At 31.3% G+C, this 25,356-nt stretch overlaps 1 protein-coding gene across 1 annotated transcript; it reads left to right on the forward strand.

Moving 5' to 3' along the window:
• The first annotated feature begins 23,856 nt into the window (after nucleotides 1-23,856).
• On the forward strand, nucleotides 23,857-24,865 carry LOC120214263. The gene is made up of 3 exons (XM_039212208.1): nucleotides 23,857-24,037; nucleotides 24,406-24,507; nucleotides 24,592-24,865. The coding sequence occupies exons 1-3, from the start codon at nucleotides 23,857-23,859 to the stop codon at nucleotides 24,780-24,782; spliced, it is 474 nt and encodes a 157-aa protein (XP_039068139.1). The 3' UTR covers nucleotides 24,783-24,865.
• Nucleotides 24,866-25,356: the final 491 nt, after the last annotated feature.

Genomic DNA, 25,356 nt, shown 5'->3' on the forward strand with positions numbered 1-25,356 from the left:
AAAAATCATGGTGAAAGATTTCATCAAGTGGAATATGCAAGGGTCAAAGGTAGTCTAATATATATTGTGAGTTACACTAGACCAAACATCACTTTTATTATGAGTAGTTTAAGTAGATTTACAAGCAATAGGAGAAAAGATCCTTGAAAAGCAATAATGAGGATATTGAGATATATCAGGTATACTCGAGACTATTACTTGTATTATTCCAAAGAACCTACCATTCTAAAAAGATACTCGGATAGCAGTTGGATATCGGATATTCAAGATACCAAAGTTATAAGTGGATATATACTCATTTTAGAATTTGAGTTCGTAGTTCTAGATAAGTCTGGATAAGAAGCAAAATGACTTCAATATTTTCTTAAGGATATACCTGAATGGCCAAAACTTGTACCCACAATATGCATATACTGTGACAACCAAGCAACAATTGTTAAAGCACAGAATTTCATGTATAACGGTAAATCGAGACATATGCGTCATCAACACAATACTGTTAGACAATTGATCTCAAATGGAGATCAAGTTGAGAAAACATCTAAAGGAATAAGACTAAATCCCATGAAAATTAAAGGTGTTATGTCAAGGAAAACTCTACCTTATTGACAGGAGATCCTTAGATATAGGTTCAAAGGGATAACCTAATTACAAAAACCGTGTGCGATTGCTGTGGGAGTTTCTTATCCCATGCCCATTCCTATGATGTAAATAGTGATGAAGTTGATATATGATAAGCAAGATTTTAATTACCATTGTGTTCGTCGATGAGTCAAGCAACATAAGTCACCTATGTGAGAGTAAAGCGGAGTTACTTCAAGAAGACTATAGGGCATAGTTCTTTCAAACTTTTGCAGAACCAGGTGATGTTAGTGGCTATATGGACATACCTATGAGAACTAATATACTTCTCAAAAAGACAGTTGTGTGAAGTATATCATCGTTTACACAAACAACAGAACAGTTCAAGGACATCACGTCTATTGATTAGATAGTAAAGTAAATATACTCTTACAAGATAAGGTTCAAAGGAGGACACTTACCCATCCTATGCAACTATCGTTCGTAGCGTCTATCATCACATCGAGTCAAAATGTTTATATAAAATCATCAATTTCATTCATGTGGGGGATTGTTGGAAAAATGTGATAAATTAGGAACTTTGAGGCATATTTTCTAAGTGTAAAGATGGAGAATTGATTAATGAATTTATTGATTCATATTAGACTCTGTGAGATCTTTATAACGACATCTCATATGCTTAAAACGGTCGAGTGATGAAATAGAAATTAGTGCTCAAAGTAGGGTACATATGAATTGTGTTATGTAAGGTAAAATGGGAAAACTCATATCCCATATTGGTAGGATATCAAGCAAGAAAATAGTTTATATGCACAAACCCACTTGCTTGTCATTGAATAAATTGGATTGAAATTGTGCCTCACACGCATGCACAGGGGGTGAAAATATAAGCCCTTTAAACCATCAGGGTTAGGGGAACACCCACATGACGTGGGCGACACAAAAGTCCAGACTGGTCGGGCTCTCCGGGGGCCTGCAGATATTTTACCAACTACGAATTAAATATTTTCCTTAAATGTAGCATATATTTTTGAATATTCTGAATTAAAAAGGATATTATACAAATTTCATTTAATTAAAATATTAATATGGTATGACTTGCAGTTTACGAATATATTATAATTAAGGCAATATTAATTAATTATTTTTTATTTTATTATGATACAAATTAATGTCTTTATTTTTTGGAATATATTGTTTCCAATTCTTCAATGTGAAACCACTATAAATATCGTGTAAATCTACTAGGTTTTACACAACTTAAATCCTTTTCTTTTCATCCAATTTTCAATGATATTCTCTAGCAAGTTAAAGTTCGTGATCTTGCAAGTTGTTCTACTATGCATTGATCATATTGTTTTCGTATCCTGGGAGACAGATGACCAAGACATCTCGAGCATTAAATAGTAGCCAAAAATCTATCTTAAAGTAAACTACAAAGTTTTAGGCCTCAACCATTTTCAAGTTCGATATTCTGCCAATATTCGAGTTCTCTATTCTAAGCTGATTCTTCTACTTTATTAATAAAAAAAAAATTGATTTTTTTATTTTATTTTCTTCTCGGATTGTGTAACAGTATTAGAATCATTTAGGCCTAGAAAAGAGGAGAAATTATAAGAATATTAAATATTGATGGACTAATTGGGTAAATAATCCATTGGAAAAACTAAGTTGTTTTCATATTGGTTTTTTATGTGGTCATCCGTGAGGCTTTAAGGGAGATTTAGACTTTTTTACCCACCTCATTTCTTTATTTCTCTATTTTGTTCTTCCTCTTCTTTACCCTTAAGCTCAATGTTCATCTTAACTTTTATTTAAAGAATCTCATCTCAATCAAGATAAGAAGTATTTTAGGAAATTTACGAACTTCAAAATGAGATAAATATCACTTATTTTTTAAGACATTAACTTTAAAGCCAAAAAGGATTTTATCAAGAATTAAATTTTAGGGCTAAATTAGGAGAGATTTAAATCACATTCATATTTCTAAATTCGTTCTTATTGTTTATCTTATTATTTTGAATGATTAAAACTTCCTTAATTGTTGTTTGTGAAGGGGAAAAGAAAGAAGAGTCCTCTAATGTTAAAAGCAAGAAGGAAAATGGAGAAAGTTGAACCAATGACCTCCATTGATGATGTTGAATTAAGGTAATGTATTCTTAATCCTATGATATATCATGATATTCATAAATGTGATGTTTTATGTGTGGTATATTACTTGTTAAGCATGATTGAGTGATATACGTGTTTTATGAGTTAAATGATGATTTTGTTGTTAAACATATGTTTACTTGATGATAAATGAATATGTAGTGTTTCTCCCTTAGACTTTATAAATAGAGTTTGACCTTAAATTTAGTGTGTAGAAGGGATATTGTAACGCCCTGAATCCTGGGTTAGGAGTTTCGGGCTAACTTAAGAGAGGTTTTAGGTAAGTCCATTAGTTGCAAGGAAGCCTTGGGCCAAGAATTTGTGTTTGGGCTAGGGTTGAGCCCATTAAGTTATAAAAAAGGTGTTTTTAATCTCAACATGAAAGTGGAAATACCAAATGAGTAATTAACCAATTTATTTGAATCAAAGTTGAATCACATTTATGTGGGATGATCTCACGTCTAAAATTCACCTCTTTTTTTCATCTATTTGTTTGTCTTTTCCCCTCCACCCATTCATCTTCTTTTATCTCTAAGAACCAATCAAAGATTGGAGATTTAAGAAATTCAAGAATCCTTTATGAATTCTATGGTAAGAACCACATCCTACACATCCCAAACTACAATTCAAGCCCTCATTTGCAAGGTTTGGTTTAGCTATCCAAAAATGGTTTTTAGTGGGGGTTTAAAAAACCAAGGGTTTCCAACTCATTTTAGGAATATTTGAGTTCATGAAACATTTTTAACCTCATTTAAAGTATTTCAATGAGTTAGTAACTCATTTCCCTTTTCTTGATTAGTGAAAGAGAAGGGGGAGAGTTCCAAAGCAAGAGACAAAGAAAAACTAGTCTTTGGGTGAGTTAAGGACTATTTTTAGCAGCTTAGAATCAAGGTAACACATTTCTAACTTGCTCATACCACATGTAGGTCATTAAATGTGAATAAATGGTTAATTTAACTCATGAAGCATGCTAGAGTAAATCTACGGTAAATTCTATGTTTGAAGTTTGTAAGTATGAAAGATGACATTACCTCTAAGACCTTAAATAAGACTCTAATAACATTTGTTAGTCTTAGGAAAGTGAATGTGTGAGATTAAGATGCAATTTCATGCCCAAAGCAAGTTACTTCAGGTCATTAGTATCAGTACTAGAAGAACAATACCGATATTGTTCTTCATATAGGGTAAAAATTAGGGTATTTTGCAAGGGTAGTATAGATACTCTACCAATGAGTATTGACACTAGTGGTTCGATATACAGAGGTATTTTTCAAAACATGGAAGCCATTTTTGGTATCGGTACTCAGGATAGTATCGATACCTACCCATAGAAGTATCGATACTCCCTTAAGGGTATTGATACTGAAGGTTTTTCCCAAATATCAAAGTTATTTTTGGTATCGATACTCAGGGTGAGCATCGATACTACTGCCATAGTATTGATATCATTGTCATATTTTGGGCAGTTTGGTTTTTTTGGTTTGGGTGTTCGGGTGTTTTGAGATCATGTAAGCTTTATGTATATAATATAAGTGGAACAACTAAAGTAGCTAATTACACACCTAGAAATCAAGCAAGTTAGGATGACATATGATTGATCATTATGTGACGCTCGGGAAATAGTTGGGACACTCGAGTTACTATAGCATTATGAAATTTAACTTCTATGTTATGATATCTAGATATCTTTGACCAGGTACACATTCGATCACCCTGATCTCTCGAGTATTTGAGATAGATTAGGGCTATAAGTTTCGATGCACATAAAATTTTGGTTTTTACCCCAAAGCTATCACGTTCTGGATAAGGTTGGTATGTTGTTCGAGATGTACGTAAAATTCCTCTGACCACATTACTAGGCCTATCTCATGTTTGTTGATGTACTTTTGTATATTCATGAATTTACACATTGGCATGTTCATGTAATGAATGCATGTAGTATTGCATAGTTATTATCATGGCACTGAGCTTGTGAGCTTAGCGTATGGAATGTGTTTCCGTGCGTAGGTCAGTAGAGGATCGAAGTGGAGCCTATCGTACAAATACATTCCAGACCAGACTTTCTCAGAGTATGTCTTGAGTTATTTTGGAGAACATGTATTTATGTGGACCTTGTATTTATCCGATTCATAACTCTATTTATTTGAAAACTCAATGTCTATATTTTTACTTATTGGGAGACTCACGTATGTGTAAACGATAATTATCTTGTATTTGTAAATGACAATTTATGGTCTTTTATTTATGTTATGGCAAATAACTTATCAATGTTTTGCAAATATTTTAAAGAAATGTTTGGGTTGACCATTTCGGTGGTCTCGTGTGACATCGTAATTCATGGATCTTCGAGTCGGATTGGATTAGGTTGTTATAGATACGAAGTTGATTTTCAAGCCTAAAATGATATTTTATGGACTTTGGTATCAATATCATTTTTTAGGTATCAATACCATATAAATATGGTGTATAAATTTAAGCATTTTGCTCTAGGAATGTTGATACCTTTACTTTAGGTATCGGTTCATTTAGTATTGATACCAAATATTGAGCATTGATACTGACTATAAGATTGAGATTCTAGTGTTTCAATTTGATATCGATATTCTCTAATAATATTGATATTGTAAGGTTGAGTATCAATACCTCATGTATAGTATTGATATTGAGAGTTGGTAAAAGATTATTTTACCCCTAGAAACATTTGAAGATGGTGGGTAGTGGCTCGTTAGGGATTAAATGAGATTAATAAGATGTATTAACTCATTAAATGATTGTATTCTTGTGGGGTTCAAATTACTAAATATACTCTTATATGTGTAAAACTATGGAAATATTCCTTTTGAGACTAATCGACTAAGAATGATGGATTAAGTGCATAAAAGTAAGGCTTAATACACTTTTAAGTGTTTAAACTATATCAAAAATTGACAATATGTGCCTAAAGAATTTTTCTCTCAAAATAGGTGTCTAACGTTTTCTCTGTTACACTTTTAGATGTCTGGGCTGTAATGGTCGTTAAATTCAGTCGTTAAATGACACATGTCACCCTCAATTTTTTTTTGAAATTTTTATTAAAAAACATTATTTAAAAAACCTAAAAATTTTAAGAATATCAATATTACTCCTAAGATTTTGATACCCAAATCAATCAACTCTTTTGTCGACCATTGCTGCCGTGATCGGTCACATTATCACTGGTTGTCAGACTCCACTGTTGTCAAGTCCCTTGTCGTCACTTTTAAACAGGTTGTCGATCGAAAATTGACCCCAAATCATTGTAAATTGCACGCAAATTGGTAATAATCGCGCAAAAATCATTGTAAATCGCTTGAAAATCGGTCGATTACAATAGGTGGACTTCACCAGACTTTGGGTTAAGGATGATCGGTAGTGAGTTCCACCTCCGGTGTGTGGATTTGTTAGAATTTGGATTAGGGATTTGAGAGTATTTGGGGGTTTTATGATTTTGAGGTGTTTTGTGAAAAGAAAGAAAACATAGGGTTTTTTTTAAATAATAATTTTAATAATTTTAGGTATCATAGACACCTAATAGTGTAATGAAGAAAATGTTAGGTATTTAATTTGAACAAAAAAAATCTTTAAACACCTATTATCATTTTTTAGTATAGTTTAGGTATTTATTTTTATAGTAAGCCTAAAATAATAACTGCATAGAGTTTCAAACCTTGCCATGGTGATTTAAGGGTATTTACTTATTGGCTTTAGTGAAATAGGTGTGATTACTTGTGTGACTTAAGTGACGAACTATTATATACATATGTTATGTATCTACCTACAAAGCCTTAGCGACAAATGAAATATACATTTATGCGACCTTAATGATGAATGAATATATATATAAACGATATTAGTGACAAAATGATGAATGCATAAATATATATATTTATGTGATTTTAGTGACAAGAGCTATCTAGATATTCGCGATTATATATTTGATGATAGATAATATTGAAAGATATTATCATATTATCATGATGATGTAATTATATATCAACTTGTCAACTATTATGATGAAAGTTTATGGTTAAGCTCTATAATCAAGGATTAGAAAAAAAATGAGACTAATATTATTGAGTAAATTTTAATTTATTGGCCATAAACATTGTTAGCACTTTGGATTAACTAAAATATATTAAGACATAGAACTTTTAGAAAAATTGGTGATAAAAATAATCGAAATATAAAATTATACTCAACGATTTTAAGTGGTTCGAATTCTAAACTAAATCTATATGTACTACTTTAACATTCACAATAATATTTTTTCAAATCCACTGGATTTGCTTACATTTAAGGATATATAAGGTGTAACCTTAGAAAAACTCTTAAGATATATATTCAAAACCTTGATTACACCTCTTCAAAAGAGGATTACACAAACAAAATAACATCTCACTAGAAAAATATATTTACATAATCAAACACTTGCTCCATTAACACTTGAGTAATATAGACAATGAACCTCAGAAGTGTTTTACAACGAAAATATAACAAATAAGTACTCTTTTAATAAATTTTAAAGGATCTTTATTCGTGTTAAAATTCATGTTTTGTTTAAAATAATATACAATGATATAGTAAAAAAATTGAAAGAAATCAAAAGAATCATAAATTAAATAAAAATGAATTCTTAATTTCTAACTATTGAGACAATATAATCGATTTAAGGCTTCATCGGCTCATGTCCCTAGCAGAGTCGTCAAGCTGTCGTAATCGGTTTTCGCCCGGGCACGAACGGTTCTTCTTGGCGAAAAAGCAAGTGAATAAATGGTTTTCAATGAAACGTTTTGGAGTCACCATCGACCTTTTTGGGTTAGGTAGGCCGAATACTTAAAAATTATATTTTAAAAGAGTTTTTAAGAAAACATCCTTTAAAAGATAAATCAGTCTGCGTATAACCAGAAATTCATTCTTTTTATTAATAAAAAGGGATCGGGGTCGATTACGCTTGAAGAAGGATTAGAACCCCCACAACGCCTAAAATTTGTACCCGTCGATTATAAATTGTCTCTAGTAGTGGAAGTCTAAGAATTCGAATATAAATTTAAATTACGATCCTATTATTTCAGATTCAATGCATAATTCTAAGGAAAAATATAAAATATTCCAATATTTCCAATTGAAGAGAAACTAATCCCTAAATTATTTTAGGATAAATATTTCTCTTTCCAACTGAAATAATAAGAATATGATATTTCATCCCAAGAACTCAATATAATAATTTGAGATTAAAATAATTTGATTCGACTAAAATAGCTATATTTGATTTTTCAGGTTTTATAAATAGGGTATTTATTTATTTTAAAATATCAGAATAGGACATCTAGTTACTTTAAGACAGTCCTTTCTTAATATTTAGAAATAAATAAATATGATCATTTTATTAAATTATGAAATTAGTCAATTTATTCTTATGAGTTCAAAAATATTCATGTGACTAAAATGAAATGAACAAAAAATAAAGTGCAATAGTTAAAAGACTAAAATTAAAGTATTAAAAAATGTAAAGAAAAAATAGAAAAATAAAATAATGAAATTAAAGAACTGAAATTAAATAAATAAAAAGTAAATGACATAAATTAAAATATAAAGTAAAGGACTAAAATAAAATATATCAGAAGATTAAAAGATAGAATTAAAATGACTAAAATATAATAAATTAAAGCATGGAGATCAAAATAAATAAAAAATAATTATGATTAGATTATAAATAAAAATAGTGACCAAAATAAAAGAAAATAAAATATAGAAGCTAATTTCGAAATAAAAAAAAAGAAATCTTGGGACTAAAGTGTAAATAAGCGCATAATTTGGAGGGATTATTTCTTGGTTTTTCCTATTTTAAATGACTAAAATATAATAACACGTAAAGGTCTAGGGACCTTGGCGTGATTTACTCCTAAAACTGAATTAAACTATCCAGTGACCAATATGTGAAAATGCAACATAGATTGGAGGACTGAAGTGTAGTTTTCCCCTAAAAACATATGGCAGAGTACAAAGTGGTATTAAAATGAGGGAGCCTTTGCGTGAATAACCCAAAAATTTTATAAACTTAAAACTCATCTTTTTTTTTCACACAGCATACCACACCAACTTCCACCCAACTCATTCGGCTGGCCATATCAAAAATCCAGGCTCCAACGCCAACCTACCCTAGCGTTCCGACCGACGACAGAAGAGAACTCCGACCAAGGACTAACAACGAGGTAAATCCAATCCTATTTTTTATTTAACTTATTGTATTGTTTTTTTAATAAAATATAAAACTAAAAAAAACAAACGAAAAACATATGGAAGATAACAACCTTTCTGTTTGTATTGATTTCCAAAATAGAATTGGGGAGAATGGAAGCCCTGTTACACTGATTGTTTTTAGCCTAGAATTGGGGGAAGAGGAGGAGATGGTCCATTTTCCTGTTTTGTTGGGTTTTTATAACCCATATTACATGTGTAAAAAAAATAAAAAATCTAGTATTTGTAATTGTTTTCTAATTTGCTGATGAAGATGTTAGAACATGGACGGTGCTCAGGAGGCCACGCGTGGAGATGCCGGAAGCTACTGGAATGTGGAGGGACAGCTGGGTTGCTTGTTGTAAGCTATCAGATGGAGGGGGAACAACTGTTACTGCTGGAAGCTGCTGGAATAATGTTGTGGTGGAGCTGTCGATGTGGAGGATAGTTGGGGTTCCTCTAGAAGCTTCAGAAACCGTCGGGTGGAGCTGCAACGTGGTGGGGATTGCTGTTGAGGTAAAAATAGTGATTACAGCTGTCCTTTTTTTGCTCGTTATTGTGGAACAGGAATGGAGCAAAGATATAAAGCACTATTTTTAGCTTGAATTGTTCAAACTTCTGAGCTAAAAGTTCTTCTCATTGTGAACTTTTTGTTCACTTTGGACGAATTCTTCTCATTATGAACGTTTTTACTGGGAATGACGAACCACCTCTTTCTGCGATGGATTTTATTAGCGGGTTGAACAAGTTATTCTCATTATGAACTTCTTCTTCTTTGGATGAGTTCTTCTCATTATGAACCTCTCTTTTGGAAACGACGATCCACCTTCTTCTGTGAAGAAATGAGCACCATATTAACACTGATTCAACTCCTTCTATGAACAATCAAACGAAAGATTTTCACTGATCCAACTCCTTTTGTGAAGGACCAAGTTACATGATAAATGTTGACCTAACTCTTTCTGTGAAGAATCAAGCAAAATATCGGTGTTGATTTATCTCCTTCTGTGATAGAATCAAGCAGTATGTTGAACAAGTTCTTCTCATTATGAACTTCTTTTTCTTCGGATGAGTTCTTCTCATTATGAACTCTTTCATTGAAAATGTTGATCCATCTCCTTCTGTAATGGAATCTAGTAAAAGATTGAACAAGTTCTTCTCATTATGAACTTCTTATTCTTCTTCAGATGAGTTCTTCTCATTATGAACTCCTTCTGGAAATGTTGATGTTTGTTCTATCTCCTTCTGCGATAGAGTCAAACAAAAAGTTGAATAAGTTCTTCAGATTATGAACTTCTTCTTCCTCTTCATATGAGTTCTTCTTATTATGAACTCTTTCTGGAAATGTTGATGATGTTCTATCTCCTTCTGCGATAGAGTCGAGCAAAAGTTTGAATAAGTTCTTCAGATTATGAACTTTTTTCTTCCTCTTCAGATGAGTTCTTCTTATTACGAACTCCTTCTACAAATGTTGATGTTACTCTATCTCCTTCTACGATAGAGTCGAGCAAAAGGTTGAATAAGTTCTTCAGATTATGAACTTCTTCTTTCTCTTCAGATGAGTTCTTCTTATTACGAACTCCTTCTGGAAATGTTGATGCTGCTCTATCTCCTTATGTGATAGAATCAAGCAAAAAGTTGAATAAGTTCTTCAGATTATGAACTTCTTCTTCATCTTCAGATGAGTTCTTCTTATTACGAACTCCTTCTGGAAAAGTTGATCCCTCGAGTGAGGTTTCGAATCTTTGCTAAAATCTTTTCTAATTTTTGGAATTCCTGTCAAATATTCAACATTGATAAAAATGAATAGAAATGTCCATATTTTTGTAAATGCCTAAATATGATGCATGAATGTTGAGTCCATCTTTATTTGACTTCAAAGTGGCAAACTCGATCTTCCTTCACTTAGTCAAATGTTATTTCAAGTTGGCATTCTCTTTTTTGGAAGACCAAACTTTATAACTTCTTTGCTTTATTTGCATTAAAGTCTCAAAAGAAATGTTACATTCATAGAACTCTTGCTGCAGTCAGAATTATGACCTTGATGCCCTCATTTTGTCTTTGATAAAACCAGCTTTCTTTGTCTGGACTTGTGTAGAAATCTAATAAAGCTTTCATTTTTGAAAAGGGAATCTATCATCTTTAAAGAATATAGATGTAAATATGCCAAACTCAGTAGAGATTAATTATGAGAGCAGTGTATGTTCTGATTGGACTCTTGAAACACATCCAAGTAGGATTTATCCTAATACCTTTCATGTTTCCATATCTAATTGAATCTCGAATAAAGCTATTTAGACCATATCATGCCGAGATGATTAATAACAATCTATCGTTTAACCTTAGTTCGTTCCACTAGTTTCTTGTTGTTTAAATTTCAGCTTCTTTGTGGAAAGAAATCTTCATCACTTCTCACTTCTAACCTTGGGGTTGAAGAAGAAAAACTTTATCTTGGGTCAACAAATGGAAACAACATTGGTTCAACATCATAATAACTGGTTCGTAAAATATTTGACAACATATTCATTCTTTCTTGTTGCTTCTGCCCAGACTTCTCAATCAATGAAGCTCTTTATATGGTGTTTAGAGATTTTGTATGATGTCACAAGGACACTACAGAAGAAAGCTCAATGGGAATATAAGTGGGACGCTTTGGCTTGCCAACATCGAATTACCAAAATAATACAATTGTATGATGAATAAAGCGATTATGTATAGTCAACACCACTGTCACCGTTTCACCATTTTCATTCTTCATATATTTCTATCTCATTGGAAATATTTGCTCAATTTAATGATCTTATATTCCTGGATAACATGGGCCTCTCAAAATGCCCCAACATTTGCTGATATGAACGTTCAAAAGGCGTTCAACATTGTTTCTTGCTGATATGAGCCTTCAAAAATACCCAAATATTCAAAATGCCCCGACATTCCAAGTTATAAAATTCATCCTCAATGTCCATTGGATTTGAATATCATGATACCCATGAGGTCCAACTTTGATAATGCCCCATTGTGAGTACTCATGGCTCTATTCGTGCTCAAATCTCTTTATCTTAAGTGCTCTCATTATAATATTACTAAACAACAGTGTTGTCATGTAACTTGAGGGATTCTCTTCATATTGTTACAAAATTAAAAAGTTATTAATTTGAAATGTCTGAGATATATGCCTCTTCTGACTGAGGTGATCATCTTCTTCTTGATTGGTCTCATTCTTGCCTTTTTTGCTATACACTGGGATATGTACCATTTTTTTGAATGAAATAACCATCCTCTTCTTATCAGGTTTCTGATAATGTCACAAGAGAGTATTGCAAATTCTCTCCTCCAGCCTTTATGATCTTTCAGACTATTTGCTTTAAAAAATGTGAAGTGCTTCATCATTCTAACATCACTCATTCTTTTTCTCCAATAGAGGTATCACTTGCTTCAAAGACCTTTCCATTTGAGACTATCCTGTTTGGAAGTGTTTTTCCTCCTTTCTTTATCAAAGAATGAAAGAATTTTGTAAAATATTTTTCCTTAATTCAGGTTCACAATTGAATCAAATCATAAGCATGAGTTCAAAGAATATCAAAAGAATCAACTACTCTTTTAAATCATTCAAAAATGATAGCCCTATGGCAAGTGTCAAAATTATTGACTGATTTAAGGTGTAGGTTGATTCTGGTAAAGTAAGGTCTCTCAGGTTGGTCCAGCATATATGTCTCTTTGAGCATCCACTAACTTGAAGAAATGATTGTTATGCTCATCTCAAAGAGATACTTATTGATTTCAGAATCTCAAGAACGTCTTTGGAATGTGCGGTGCTTCATCAAGAGCTTAAGATCATCTCTTATGTCGTTGTTGCACCATTCGATATTCGAGCCGCCTTTTCAGGTTTTCAACTCGAATTCTCCTTTGGTTTAAAGATGTTATTTAAAAAATATACGTCTTAAACCCCCCTTTTATCATTTTTCATATCATGCATTAAAGATTTTAAAAACCATTTTTTGCAAATAAAAATCAATCCTGAGAGGCAAAATGAAATATGAAGATAGTCTTTTTTACTTAGAAATCCATGTATGATTAGAATGGACTTTTCAAGTACGTAACGTAAGTCAGAGCTCATGGTTACGAAAGAAAGGGTTAAAAAGGCCCAAAAAAGTATTTTAAGGGTAATTGAACCAAGGATCAATCCATTATGATGCCTTCAATCTTGCCTTGCTTGACTTAGATCTGCTTTGCTACTTGTCTTTCATCATTTCTTTTTCTGGATCCCTCTAGATTGCCAATTTGTGGGTTCATTTCCATTTTCTTATATCTCCAGCATTTCTTGCCTTTTTGTTGAATATGAATATTTGAACTAATTGCACTTGATCAACCTTGTAATTTAAGGCTCAATAAGTCACCCATCTTGATTCAATTTCTTTTCTTCTTATTTTTTCTTTTCTTTTTCATCTTTTTTTTTCTTTTTTTCTTTTTTTCTTTTTTTCTGATGAATGAGTATAAGACTTCAATTGCTTTGAGAACCTTATTTTCCTCTTGCATTTCGAAAATTCTTTCGTTATTCTTGACTGGATTTATCTTCAAACACTTTGTATTTGACCTATCTTGTAGTTTAAAATTCTCTTTATCTCATGGAGATTTGCTTTCGTAATGAAATTGGATTGAAAATCTTTATTCCTGGGAGCAAATATCCTTCACCTTGCCCTCAATATGAAGGGTGATCCTTGGTTAGGGTTGAATAAAAAGAAAAATAATTCAGGCTCAAATAGGGACACAAAAGATACATTTTTCTCCTTTTGTGAAGGGATAAATGAAAGAAAATCGTTCATCATTTCATACACAGAAGTCTTTATAAAAAGATGTATCCCCAGGGGGATGAATATTCAGGATTAACTTTTATTTACATGAAAACAATGTAATTAATGCATGATATAACTATTTAAATCAGTCCCTCTTTTTTTTTCTTCAGACATGCCCTAATTACTCGAAATTCTCTTCGACAAATTGATCCATGATGCCCCATCTTGTTTCTTCTTGCAGGAAGATTCACGGATAAATGAAAGTTTCGTTTTTTTGAGGTCTTTTGATTTTATCGGTATGACGATTTTGTATTTGGAAGGCCAAAGGTGTGACTTTTGAAGTCATGTATATGGTGGAAGGTAGTGTTATAAATAAATCAACTTTACCCGATAAGATAAACATATGGATTTGGTGTCTCAAAAACAGGTAGAGGCATTACTTCAGAGTCTCAGATAAATGTAGTGTCAGGATTTGATTTTGATAAGGACCAAGAATAGATCATGTAATTGTATTTCTGGCATGGTATGGGATATAAAAAGTCTAATTTTACCACTTTCCAAAGATCTACGATTCTTGAGAAAATAAAAGAATGTTTAATTTACTTGATACTCAAAAACTTCAAGATTAAAATTTGATTTCTTGCTCATAACCATAAAAGCTACACAAATTTATTTATCACAAAAAAGCGGAGAAAGGAACAAAAAAAACATGTTCAAACAAGATGCTGAAAATGAAAGATACTATAGTGGTAGATAACAACTTCCACTTGTTTATTTATAATGCCCCATTTCTCCTAGAATGTTGGGTTTATAATGGACCAGAGTCTTTGTCCTCATTTGCCCCTCATTTTTTGATCATTTCTCTTATCCGAGCTCTTTTGGATGATTCCTCAGACGCACCAATCTCTACTTCTTTCTTAGCAGCTTTTTGTTCAGATCTCGTCTCCTTGTTTATCAATTGGAAGTTGGGCTCAAAACAATTCTCATTGGTGACAATAGCTATATCCTGGTTCTGAACACATATTGCAGTTGTGATGGTTGTAGTATTCGTCACGTTCTCTAAACTGCCCAAAGCCCCACCTGTCCTCAGGAAGTCTGATGTGGGTGTTTGAGATATTTTCATGGTGGCATCTTCCCAGTTTATTTTTAAACCTATGGGCCAATCTCGGATTACATCCATGGGAGCCTTTTTACTTAGATTTCCTTTCCTATTTTCTTGTGCCTGATATTCTTCGCAGGATTTGATCACATTAGTCTCTGTTGAGGCAACGATTTCTGAGCATTGAACCTTAACCCCTTCTTCTACCTTACACTTTTGAATTACTTGATCTAAAGGATCTTGGAAATTTCCTTTAAGGTTACTAGGAACCTTAGCTGAACAATCTAGAGTTCCAGTCTGGTTTATCCAATAAACCTCCTTATAGGTCCACTTTTCATTTGGAGGCCACTGTGGCTGAACATATCGTAGAGTAGTTAATTCGGCTGAGAGCATTTTTTTAATGCAATTTTTCACCCGAAAAGTATAAGGGAGGAAATTGAAAAGCCTGCACATTATTTTTCTTCTTAATCAACCTTCGACCTTTTTCTTTGCCCCTCTTCTTTAAGTAAGGCTTATTTCTTAAAAGGAAACTTTTTTCTTTCATTGATTCTTCATTCACCATCAATTCAACAATGCCCCTTGGGACCACATCCAAATCTTGAAGCTATCTTGAATTACCATGCTCCCTAATAGGTTCTTGATAATCAGACAATATCACTTCAACCTCATAACTATAATTCAGAATATCATTCACAACCTTTACAGAGAGATCCTATAAAGGTTTCTCTCCATAGATCACAACATTTACCATGTCCATTAATTTAGTAATTTGTTCTTTTGAATCATCCTAGAACTTTTTTACTTGATCAGTCATTTCTTATTGAATCCTGATAAGTTGCTCTTAGAGTTTCTCGATTCTACCAACCCTTGCTATAATCTCATTCATGACTCTTATCCTTCTCTAGGAAGACCAAGTGAACTCCAATTTTATTTCGAAAATTCTGTCATGGAATTCTCCACGGATTATTCCCATATTTTCGTGATTTAATTCATGTAAAATAGTTTGAAACTAAAAAAATGCAAATACACGATGTAATATTGAAACTATAAATATAACTATGCAAAGATGTGAATGCAAATGCAAATACAAAGATGCAAATATAAAATGAAAATGTAAATGCAACGAAGGTATTGATTCCAAATTAATTGTCGTAAAACAACTTCCAAAAAACACAATGTCCCAATATACTGAGGCAAATGGAAACTATAAATCAAGTCACACTGCTCGACTTCTTCAATTTTAATCAAATATGTAAGGAAACAATCTTCTTTTATCCTTGGCTTGATGAAAATTCCAACGCTTCGACTTCTTTTCTAGAAATACATTTGTTGAGTGACCATATGCGACTGACATCATCCATTGTCTCGTGTTGGTTATCGTTGTTGGTTGATAGCCTCAAACATATTATTTCCTTTCATCTAATTGTATCAACATTGTCGTAACATCATTTAAAAGCTCATTTTACTGCATCATTTGAGCTTCATGTATTCCAGCTTGATGTACCTCTTCAGCTGCTTCTTGGAGCACCTTTTTGGACCAATGATGTATTTCTGTAGTTCTATTCTATCTCTTCGAGTGGCATTTGTCATATTGAAAGCCTTCAATTTGACTATTAATTAGGGAAACAATACCTTTTATGACATGACATGACATGTACGAAACATATGTTAATTCCAAGGTAATTTTCCAAGAACAACTTTCATAGAACTCACAACTTCATAATGTGTCAAAGCGAATAAAAATATCTACCCCTTCGTGTGGCGTTGTCATTTTAAAAGCTTTCTAAATTGGATAAATAACCCGGGTATTAACAACATGTTTATGCACAAAGTAAAGCAACAGGATAAGGAAAATATGTTAGCAAAAATAATAATCAAAGAGAAGAAATGTGTGTTAGTGAAATATGAAAAGATTAAATTCAACTGATAAATAAACCATAAAATATAGTTAATAAAACACACAGAGGAAAATAAAACCCTAACCACATAATTTATAGTTCTCTTAAGGTATCTGCATGGCTCTAGAGATGTAGGCATGCTACATTCTCTATATGAGGTTTGGTTCTAGAAGTAAATGTACTCGAATTATCCTTGTCAGTGCCCCCTCGGGCCTGCCAGACCCTCAATCCTCACCCATTATAGGCTTAAGCAGACCGAGTTCAATTCGAGAGGGAACATTTCCCTATGCATGACACGGAGAATAAATCCTTATGAATACATAGGATATATAAACCCCAAAAGCTACTTTATAGTTCTGACACGGAGAATAAATTCTCACGAAGACGTCGCTTTCACTCCCACTTAAAAGGGAAAAGAGCTCGAGTATAGAGCTTATGTTTATGTAATGCAAACAAAAGAAATCAATATAAAAATTAATATACAATGATATAGTAAAAAATTGAAAGAAATCAAAAGAATCATAAATTAAATAAAAATGAATTCTTAATTTCTAACTATTGAGACAACATAATCGATTTAAGGCTTGACCAGCTCATGTCCCCAGCGGAGTCGTCGTAACCGATTTTCACCCGGGTACGAATGTTTCTTCTTGGCAGAAAAGCAAGTGAATAAATGGTTTTCAATGAAACGTTTTGGAGTTGCCATCGAGCTTTTAGGGTTAAGTAGGTCGAATACCTAAAAATCATCTTTTAAAATAGTTTTTAAGAAAACATCCTTTAAAGGATAAATCAGTCTGCGTATAACCAGAAATTCATTGTTTTTAGTAATAAAAAGGGATTCGGGGTCGGTTACGCTTGGGGAAAGATTAGTACCCCCACAACGCCCAAAATTTGTACCCGTCGATTATAAATTGTCTCTAGTAATGGAAGTCTAAGAATTCAAATATAAATTTAAATTACGATCCTATTATTTCAGATTCAATCGCATAATTCTAAGGAAAAATATAAAATATTCCAATATTTCCAATTGAAGAGAAACTAATCCCTAAATATCTTTAGGAAAAATATTTCTCTTTCCAACTGAAATAATAAGAATATGATATTTCATCCCGAGAACTCAATATAATGATTTGAGATTAAAATAATTTGATTCGACTAAAATAGTTATATTTGATTTTTCAGGTTTTATAAATAGGGTATTTATTTATTTTAAAATATCAGAATATGACATCTAGTTACTTTAAGACATTCATTTCTTAATATTTAGAAATAAATAAATATTATCATTTTATTAAACTATGAAATCAGTCAATTTATGCTTATGAGTTCATAAATATTCATGTGACTAAAATGAAATGAACAAAAAAATAAAGTGCAATAGTTAAAAGACTAAAATTAAAGTATTAAAAATGTAAAGTAAAAATAGAAAATTAAAATAATGAAATTAAAGAACTGAAATTAAATAAATAAAAAGTAAATGACATAAAGTAAAATATAAAGTAAATGACTAAAATAAAATATATCAGAGGATTAAAAGATAGAATTAAAATGACTAAAATATAATAAGCATGGAGATCAAAAGAAATAATAAAAATAACAGTGATTAGATTATAATAAAAATAGTGACCAAAATAAAAGAAAATAAAAATATAGCAGCTAATTTCGAAATAATAAAAAAGGAGAAATCATGGGACTAAAGTGTAAATATGTGCATAAATTGGAGGGATTATTTCGTGATTTTCCCTATTTTAAATGACTAAAATATAATAACACATTAAAGGTCTAGTGACCTTAGCATGATTTACCCCTAAAACTGAATTAGACTATCTAGTGACCAATATGTGAAAATGCAACATAGATATGAGGACTGAAGTGTAGTTTTCCCCTAAAAACAGATGCCAGAGTACAAAGGGGTATTAAAATGAGGGAGCCTTTGTGTGAATAACCCAAAAATTTTACAAACTTAAAACTCATCTTCTTCTTCTCTTTTTCACGCAGCAGACCACACAAACTTCCACCCAACTTATTCGGCCGGCCATATAAAAAACCCAGGCTCCAACGACGGCCTACCCTAGCGTTCCGACCGACGACGGAAGAGAACTCCGACCAAGGACCAACAACGAGGTAAATCCAATCCTATTGTTTTTTATTTATTTAACTTATCGTACTATTTTTTTAATAAAATATAAAACTAAAAAAACAAACAAAAAAAATTATGGAAGATAACAACATTTCTATTTGTATTGATTTCCAAAATAGAATTGGGGAGAATGGAAGCCCTGTTGCACTGATTGTTTTTAGCCTAGAATCGGGGGAAGAGGGGGAGATGATCCATTCTCCTTTTTAGTTGGGTTTTTATAACCCATATTACATGTGTAAAAAAATAAAAATCTAGTATTTATTGTTGTTTTATGATTTGTTGATGAAGAAGTTGGGACGTGGACGGTGCTCAGGAGGCCACGGGTGGAGCTGCAGGAAGCTATTGGAATGTGGAGGGACAGATGGGTTGCTTGCTGTAAGGTATTGGATGGAGGGGGAACAGTTGTTGTTGCTGGAAGCTGCTGGAATACTGTTGTGGTGGAGTTGTCGACGTGGAGGACAACTGGTGTTCCTCTGGAAGCTGCTAGAACCGTCGGGTGGAGCTGCAACGTGGAGGGACTGCTGTTGTGGTAAAAATAGTGATTATACATGTTATTTAGAACATGAACAAAAAATATTTAAAATTATTTTTAATTCCTTTAAAATAATTGAAAATAGCATTCTACACTTTTTATTTTTGTTCGTGTTATTTAGATATTCATTGTCCTAAATAATTGAAAATAGTATTTAAGCTACTTTTAATTATTGTCTAATTAAATAGCGTCTTGATACATACATTTAAATAGTATTTAACCAACACGTATCTGCCGACAATTGAGTGCAGCAAAAAAAACAAGAATTTTAAGGGTAAAATTTTGAACACTTTTAATTTCACACTTCCAACATAGGCCAAAAAATATGAAAGCCAAGAAACTACGCAAAAGAAGAAAGATTGAATCATTGAATGGATTTTAAGTGCAATGCTATTTTTGGTAGATCGTTTTATCGTGTTGTAAAGTGTGGAATTAATGTTCTTTGTCGCATTTATATGAGATGAGATGGGAATTTCTTGATAAACTACACCAGTGCTTAAATGCTTTTGATTTTTCAATATCTATACAAATTTTAGATTTCAATATAAAGATGTAAAAGAGGAAAAAACAGGTTATGTGGTACTCTAGCTAACCATGATTTTCTTGGTAAACAAGACTTAAAATTTTAAAAAAGTGTAGGGATAAAGTTTAATATTAGAAAAACAAATTGATTTGGAGTCATCATCGACCTTTGGATTAGAAAATTCGAATACATAAAGACGTCTTTTAAAAGAATTTTAGGAAAAAATATTTTAAAAAACAAAAATGATTTGCGTTTAACTAAAAAATTAATTTGAAAATGATTCAGAGTCGATTACGTGTACTGAAGGATGAACACACTCAAAGCGCCCAAAACTTGTATCTAATCGATTAATTCATTGTATTTATAATGGAAAAATATTGCAAATTTGTCATTAGTTTAGTTAAAGATCCTATTTCGTAAACAAACATTTTATTAATCCAAGAATTATAAAAAAAAAGGACAATATTTCATCATTTCCAATTGAAGAGAAAGAACCTCCAAACGTGAATTGGAACAATTATTTTTCTCATCAGCTGGGACGATGAAATGTCGTATTTTTCTCCTAAAGAATTCCACATTTACGAAAAATCATTTTATTGAGCCAATAGTTCTAAGTAGAAAGGGACGATATTCCATCGTTTCCAAACGAGGAGAAAAAACTTCCCAATCGTGGATTAAGACAACTATTTCTCTCCAACTGAAACATTGAAATATCATTTTCCTTCAAAATAAAATTAAAAAATAAACATTTAATAAAACCAAGGAAAATGAGAAAATTAACCAATTAATTTTTATTAGCAATCAATTTAGAAAAAATAAAAAATGCTCAATTATTTAAAAGTGTCGAATCAAAGTCTTTAATTTGCATTAAACGACTTTTCCTCTGTAAAATTAAATAGAAGAATGTTTCTTTTTTTTTTCTTTTTATCTTAGTTAAATTTAAACGTGACTATAATTTTTCGGTTTCACTAAATAGGGTATTTAAATTATTTTAAAATATCGAGATATGATATCTAATTATACTAAGACCACCCTTCTCTTAATACTTTAAAACAATAAAAACACTACCTTTAAATTAATTATGTGGTTGATTCGGAGTAAAGATCCATATTTACTAATTAGGGTAAATTTTATCATTGATCACTTAATTATTTAGCCCTTTTATTTTTTTTATTAATTTTTTAGTTTTATCAATTAGACCACGTGATTATTTAATTGTATTTAATCAAACCACTTGTTTAATATTTGACAGAAATAGTGACGTGATTGTTAATAAAATTGATATGTTTATACATTTAGTCCTCAATTTTATATATTTTATCAATTTAACACTAATTTAAATAAATTTATTCTCCAAATCAAATGATGACACTTATCATCATTTAATAAAATTTTATTTTAATATATTTAAAACCCTATCAAAAGGTGACACGTTTCCCCTTAATTGGTGTCAAAACGACTTCAATAATATTTAAGTTGCTAATAGGGAATCGAACCCAAGAAAATAGGAGAGATTTCACGAAACTTTACCGTCACGCCAAAACCCAGGATTGGAATGGCTTTGCAACATATTCTAATAAAGTTTATGACCCGTAAAAAAATAAAGGGATAAGAGAGGTTCGAACCTGGAACCCATGATCAAGGTATCAAACACCAAACAGTTCAGCCAGGTGGATAACTTTGTTTCCAACTTTTTATATTTTGTATTTTAAATTCTTAATATACATCTTAATTTAAATTCAAATATTAAATTAAATTCACATATTAATTTTTTTTTAAATATTTAATCTTTATCTTTAACTTAAAAATATATTTTAGTTTAATATTAACTTAAATAATATATTTTATTTTTTATCTTATCCTTTAAAAGTATTTTTCTTTATTTTAATAGAACTCAACTTTAAAATATATTTTGTTTGTATCTTAAATTATTAAATATATTTTATTTTATCTAAATTCAAAAAATATGTGTTATTCTTATCTTTATTTTTTATTTTTATCTTAATTTAAATGTATCCAAAAAAAGTATTCTATTCTTTTCTTAATTTAAATATTTATATTTTTTTCTAATAATATTTTAAAATTAGGTAATTAAAATATCCAAAATTTGCTCTGTCCATTTCCAGCGTTGAAATGGTTCCATATCATGGCGTAGCTTTAACTAAACTATACAAAGTAGGGGTGCAAAATCGATATCAAATATGATCCGATTAAAAAATTTAGATATCTGAAATTTCGGATAGTTAAAATAATGATCCGAATCAGATTCAAAAAAATCGGATAACCGAATTTTCGGATCGATATCCGAATATCCGATCCGAACATATCACTTAAAAAATCTAACTTTTTTTTCAAGTTTAAAAGATCTAATTTAAATGAAGAAAAATATGCAATTTAGCTTCCTCTTTCTATGTTTAAATTTTAAAATTTAAATTAGAAAATCCAGATAGTATGTGTATATGCATGTATTTGAAACAGAGAGAGCGAGGAATACTGTCTGTATAAGCTATTATAGATATATTATTTTAATAATAAATACTTAAATAATTATTAAAAATTATTTAGAAATCTTTATAAATAAGATTGCATATTATATTATTCGTATATATTTATTATTAAAATAATATGTAATATTAATAATTTATAGCAGATAAAATTCCCTTGTTTGCTGTCTAAATTAGATGAAATTTCGAACAAAAAATTTGATCCATGAGGACCCTTCGTTTCACTGCAGTGTTTATGAGTTTATAAATAAGATTTACAGCAAAAAATATTAAATAAGGTGATTAATGGCCCATAATAACAGTGTAAGGCTTGAAAATGTCTCAGCTATTGGGCCAAGGGCTAAAGGTCCATTTATTTTTCGGATTTTCAGATAATCCGAAATTGGGAATTTTTGATCCGATCCGATTATACGATATCTAATCAGAATTATCCGAAAAAAATCGGATCAGATTTTCTGATATTCGGATCAGATAATTGGGATCAGATATTTTTGCACACCCTAATATAAGTATTGTGTAAACCATGACACAAATATGGTGCCTGTCAGTGGTTAGGCGCGCATATGCTTCCATGATCCTAGGTTCGGCTCTAAATAACTCCATTGTTTCTACCTTTATTTGGTATTTGATTTTCCAAAATCTATTTGTACACGTATACACACGTAAATAATAACCTACGTATAAAGCATGTGTATATTAAACATATATTAATAAACATGAAATAAACTATATTATATATGTAATCTATTACACACACACATATATATAAATCACAATGGACAAAAATGTAATTAAGAAAAATCATTAAATAGGGAATAAAAATGAAAATCATTAAAATAAGCATAAAATATATAAACAACACAAAACAGAAAAAATAGGCATAAGGACTAAAATAAAATAAAGGAAAAGTAAAGGGTATAAATTAAAGGACTGAAATTAAAAGCCAGAAATAAAAACACAGAAAAATAAAAGGGGAAATTAAAGGAATGAAATTAAAAGGACAAAAATGTAAATAATAGAAATGTCATATGTCGTTAATTCAACATATTTTATCTATGTACGATAATATTAGCCCTAAATTTGATATAATATGTAACGAGATATATATCATAATGATCTAAAAATAATATCTTCTCAAAGATAAATCATGTTAATACTTACATAGTTCATTCATGTATATAGATACATATACTAACTATGAAAAATAAGATACTATATAAATCAGAAACAATTTAAATAATAATTTTATATAAAAATTCAATAGTATTAGTGTATTAATATCAAAATGACTACAACCGCAGCTGCCTCCCACCTGTAACTGCATTGAAAATGAGGACGTATGTGATTCCACGTATACACCGGACATCTTATTACATAAAATGGCCCAGAACGTGCCATTGAAAGATCCAGAACACATAAGCATTCAGAAATCAATAACTGAGAAAATTCTCGACACTTCCCCCTGTTTCCCAATATCAATCAGAGAACTCAACAACGTTGTTTGCCCTGTTTCAGGTTTTTTTATTGCTCCAGAGGAACAACAACCAGTCACTTTTCCAGGTACAACTCTTAATTCCCGACTGCTTTTATCATTTAGAAGATCTGTGTAAGTTTTTTAGTATGAATCTGCAGCCTGATCTTAAGAATTTGCTGCTTTGATGTGAGCAGTTTCTTGGTTTTCTTGAACCGCTTTGATTGTGTGATCAATGTTAACGATGTATGTGACATTCAGGACGAGTGGCGGATATATATATTTTTGTTGATAATTTGTTTTTCTCGAATGTCTCTTAACATAACATAAAATCCTAGGTAGTCTCTGGTGACATCTTTCTGCCTAATCTTTGCTTTTCGCATTAGTTTTCAATTGCAAATCTTTAAACATGTCTAAGTTTCATTCTTTGTTGTGTGTTGTGTTCGTCCCCCCCTAGACAACCTCATCAACATAAAAATCTACATGCGTGGTGGAAGTGCTGCACTTTTGCCTGCAAAATACAAATTCAAAAAAGTCTGCCCTACGGCTGGATCATGGGGTATGTCCCTTTTAAATCTCTTTGTTTTGTTTTGCCTAAATTTTTGTAAGCAGAAACTTTTATATAGCGTATGATTGGAAGCAGGAACTGTGGCTACTTCGACACCGAGGAAATCGGATGAAAATGGGTCGAAGAAAGGTGGGTTCATCGGTAACGAGCAGAATGAGCCTATGGTAGCCTTCAGTAAGCCTCCACCACAGCCATCTTTTCTAGGACCATTACTTGCTTTTTCACTCTTCGAAACATGGTCTCGCCATGACACTGATGATAACTGAGTGGTGTGGCACATGAAGCCTTGCTGAATGGCCGAGTAGACCTTTTATGTAAAATCTCAACTCTTTCTAATGCGAACATAACTTTTAAGACCCAACTTCGCCTGCCACTACCGGGCTTGTGAAAGGTGCCGAAAGATATTGTGTAAATCTTCAGTAAGGACGTACTCTCTTTAGATAATCATAATGATCTCTAAAATCTTTCGATTAAGAGCTAGAGGAGGATGGAATCATCTCATTTTCATTCTTCTCTTTTACCTACTTATAGAGATAAAGAATTATACAAATTAGCGAACGATTTATTATCGGTTTTAATTTTTAAATGATACACTGAACAGCATGCTATAATGCTTATTATCTTACAAACGGAACTGAAACAGTAAACTTTGGCAACTAACAAAATGGTGCAAACCAAATAATTAGATATTTACAGATTATATATGAATAGATTAGAAATGAAGGCAAACTATTAAAATATCAGTAGATACTTTTAGGTGTGAGCGTTCGATGAAGTCGAATTAAAAACTTTTCGAGTTAAGGAGTTTTATTTTATAATTTGAAAAATAATTTGAAGTAG

The sequence above is a fragment of the Hibiscus syriacus genome, unplaced genomic scaffold (assembly GCF_006381635.1).
Source record: "Hibiscus syriacus cultivar Baekdansim isolate YM2019G1 unplaced genomic scaffold, ASM638163v2 tig00110057_pilon, whole genome shotgun sequence".
Classification (NCBI taxonomy): domain Eukaryota; kingdom Viridiplantae; phylum Streptophyta; class Magnoliopsida; order Malvales; family Malvaceae; genus Hibiscus; species Hibiscus syriacus.

Bases quoted from the DNA above. Each gene is read 5' to 3' on its own strand.
- LOC120214263 (XM_039212208.1), top strand. From the start codon at position 23,857: ATGGCCCAGAACGTGCCATTGAAAGATCCAGAACACATAAGCATTCAG. The intron at 24,038-24,405 runs GTACAACTCTTA...GTCCCCCCCTAG, and splicing joins ACAACCAGTCACTTTTCCAG to ACAACCTCATCAACATAAAA. The intron at 24,508-24,591 runs GTATGTCCCTTT...GATTGGAAGCAG, and splicing joins CCCTACGGCTGGATCATGGG to GAACTGTGGCTACTTCGACA.